This window comes from Nestor notabilis, unplaced genomic scaffold (assembly GCF_000696875.1).
Source record: "Nestor notabilis isolate BGI_N333 unplaced genomic scaffold, ASM69687v1 scaffold34730, whole genome shotgun sequence".
Lineage (NCBI taxonomy): Eukaryota > Metazoa > Chordata > Aves > Psittaciformes > Psittacidae > Nestor > Nestor notabilis.
In genome coordinates, this window is record NW_009913099.1 from 32,836 (window position 1) to 36,141 (window position 3,306).

Here is a 3,306-nt window from a genome sequence, read left to right on the forward strand (position 1 = left end):
TCCCTAAGGAGTAACCACTTAATCTTCTGTCTCTTATCAATATTCTCTTCTACACAATACCAACCACCTTTCCTTGAAGATGATTTAGCTGACTGGCATCAAATTAGACTCACAGTAACTGTTCTCAGTTTACTTAGGTTCAATGTTTGCTTCTTATATTTCAGTCTTAAAAAGGGCCTATGTCCCTGAAAGATTTTCTGTTTTCCAACTACATAACTTAATTAAATTAAATAACATATATAACCTTGTAAATTGTAAAAATTAGTTTAAATTGAAATAGTTTGCAACAATACCACCATGGCTCTTCCCCACCTATGGCAGATAGAAAAGTTATTTTCAGTAAAACCTGATGATGCTGCTTCTGGCTACAGGAAATTACTGAGCTACAATGAAGTCCATCAATATATGCAGTCAAAATCAGAGGGTCTCTTTTCCTTTTCTTTTGTGTCACTGGGCAGAACAGATTTAAAGTATTATGGGGCCAGAGAGAGTCATTAAACATGAAGTTAAAAACTCCAAGGTAAAGCAGACAAAGTGATTTTAAAGAAAGAAGTAGAATCCAAGTCTCTACCATTCCAGATGTAAACGCCCAACATCTCCCTGTATTGGCTATTTCTGCTCCCATTCGTCATCTTTTGCAGAACAGGACAGGAGGATCCAGTCACACACATACACACACATTTCCTCTGCAACCATGGGTTTAAAGTCCTTTGGCCTGGAGAAGGGCTATCTGAAGACATTCTCCTCTCACTTCTCTGACAAATGCCCTAATCAGTGGGATGCTTTTTCTTCTAAAAGAGAAGGTTAACTCTTGATTTCCTCTGAATGATTTCAGACTTCTGCTCCCAGGTGCAGACCCCAGACTGTGGGTGGGTAATGATGCCTCATGTCCAGTCTGTCTGCTTATTCAGTATTAGGGAGAACTAAAAATGTAGGTCATGCTAATAGTGGAATAATCAGTGAAAAAAAAAAAATCTCCTGATGTATTATGCTGATAACAGGATCATTTCAAGTTTGCTACAAAATATCAAATATCTACTTAAGATACCTTTGATTAGCACTTCAGATTTAATTCTTACTTTTTGGATTTAATTTTAACTTGTGGAGTTTAGTTAGTTGGTTAAAAACAGCTCTGGTTCCAACTATGTACATGTTTGCATTTGTGACTTTAGTGCTGTCCTTGCCACTGGCCCCATCTGTACCTGCAGTTAAGGACAAGCCTTGTTTGGTTAATGCCATTTTGTCAATGAAGGCGAACACGGAATTGCTGCCATTTCTGAACGGTGACACATACCTGCCTCCCGGCCTCGTTGTTGTGCAGGTTCATTGCCACCAGCCCGCTCCTGCCCGTTACGTTCTTAATGGGCATGTCCAGGAACTTTCTGCTGAATGACATTCCGTAGTGGATGTCGTCAGAGCAGCCGCCCCAGTGCCAGCCCTCGCTGGCTGAGCCGCCGTGCCGCAGGTTTGTGTCGCAGGAGCACTCGGTCACGTTTCCTGCGCTGCACGACCGCGTCACCGAATGTACGAGGCCCGCCGACGTCACTGCGGATATGAACGCGGTCTCCTTTGTGCCTACAAAGTAAGGCATGGGTATGTTACTTCATCACTCGCTCTGATTACCTTCCTAGCAGAGCTCTAGAAAGCCCTTTTACAAGCCAGACTGTTATTAAAAGGGAACAGTTGTAAGTTTAAAGCCATCACAGCTTGGTCTGTAGAGTTAACTTGTTTAAAGCAGTGGATATTCACATCCAAAAAAGACTTCAGGGCTTCTTTGTATGACCACGTTATTAATGGTGCTGTTTCTGGCTGCTTGCACCATGCGATTTTTGATAATTCCTTTCTAAATCTGGTTGGGAACTTCATTTGCCACAGAAACTGTCAAGCCAATTGACTTAATAATAATGATAAAATTAAATCAAATCCCAAACAAACCACACCCCAACCCCCTTACTCTCCATTCTGCTTTTCACTATTCGTATACGTCTGAAGAAGAAAGGTTAGTTAGGACCTCAGAGGAGGAACTTGAAACTGTCACAATCCTGGGTTACTTTGGTATAGGGCCAGAACTTACCTCATGCTAAGTTTAGTAAATATCAAGGTTGTTCTAATTCACAAAGGTTGCAAACAGCACCAAGAACCTTAAACAAGGCAGAAATCAGAATGCCACAAAGATAATTAGGCCATATGCTTTTCCTAGAGTAAGCTGCCCATGGGAAAGAGAGCAGTTTAAAACGCCTTTAACTGTTAGGCTATATCTCAGAAGATTCATGGAAGGACCTGCCTGGGCCTCTTAAGCCAGTCCCATTCTCTGAGACTTCTGGCATATTGTAACAAACACAGCTCTGTAAACATGTTGAGCAAGGTATATACTCTCTAAGCAAACTGAAAATCAATAGACTGACCATTAATTGCAACTGAAATTTCAGATTTTCATTGCTGTAAAAACAGTGTGTTATTTCCCGTCTCCCAAGTTTCTGCTTACGGGCAGAAAAGTTCCTGTTCGTTTCTCCTGCTCGTATTAATCTGTGATGCTGGCAGCCTCATAAAATGCTTCCATAGGCCATGCTAGTGAAGCTTTGTGGGTTAGTATTGCTGCTCATTTATGGATCTGCAGGAAAAGTCCTTCCCACTGGACAGAAGGACTGACATACAGCATGTATGACTACATGTACTAGGGTAAATTGCTCCCTGCTTTTCTATTTTTTTATCTTTTCCTTTTTGGAATATGTTTTTATTGCACATTTTACATTTTTATTGTTAATGTTTGGGGTTTTTTCACTGTTGTAGTATAAAGTGAAGATTGCACAAATACAATAGGAAGTAGTACAATAGTTTAGTTCACATCAGTGCCTGCGCCAAAATCACTGAGCAGAATCCTCAAAAGAAACTTGCAGGATCAAAACCTGCCATCTGATACAAACAAAATGTTCCAATTTCAGAAATTCCATTAGTAGTTCTAATGCAATTAAAGCAGCTTTGGTCTTACTGTGCTGAGCAATAGCACTTAATAGAGCACATTTTAAAGTAATTCGCACTGCATACGGTCCTGTGAGCAGATTTTTACCTGCAATGAAGTGACCTTTTCGAAATACTATGTGTCATTACCCCACTCATTGAGTAATTATGACATAAGGGGATAAAGCCGACATCAGTCTAAGAATAACATTTCAACACAGTTAAGTGGATCTAGTTAAAAGCGCTGTCATCCGCAGACCTATTAAGCAAAACTTACAATAAGCAACAACGATTTTGGAAAGCGATGGCAGCCTGTGTCTGCTCGGTGCGCTTCGTGTACCTGTGTCA

At 40.7% G+C, this 3,306-nt stretch overlaps 1 protein-coding gene across 1 annotated transcript in view; it reads right to left on the bottom strand.

Annotated features, from left to right (window-relative positions):
* The window catches only part of WNT16 (wingless-type MMTV integration site family, member 16), an 8,611-nt gene extending 7,020 nt beyond the window's left edge, over window positions 1–1,591 (bottom strand). Inside the window, exon 1 of the mRNA XM_010022711.1 lies at window positions 1,295–1,591. Coding sequence (XP_010021013.1) covers window positions 1,295–1,591 — 297 coding nt within the window. The remainder of the gene's footprint in view (window positions 1–1,294) is intronic.
* Between the last annotated feature and the right edge of the window lie 1,715 nt (window positions 1,592–3,306).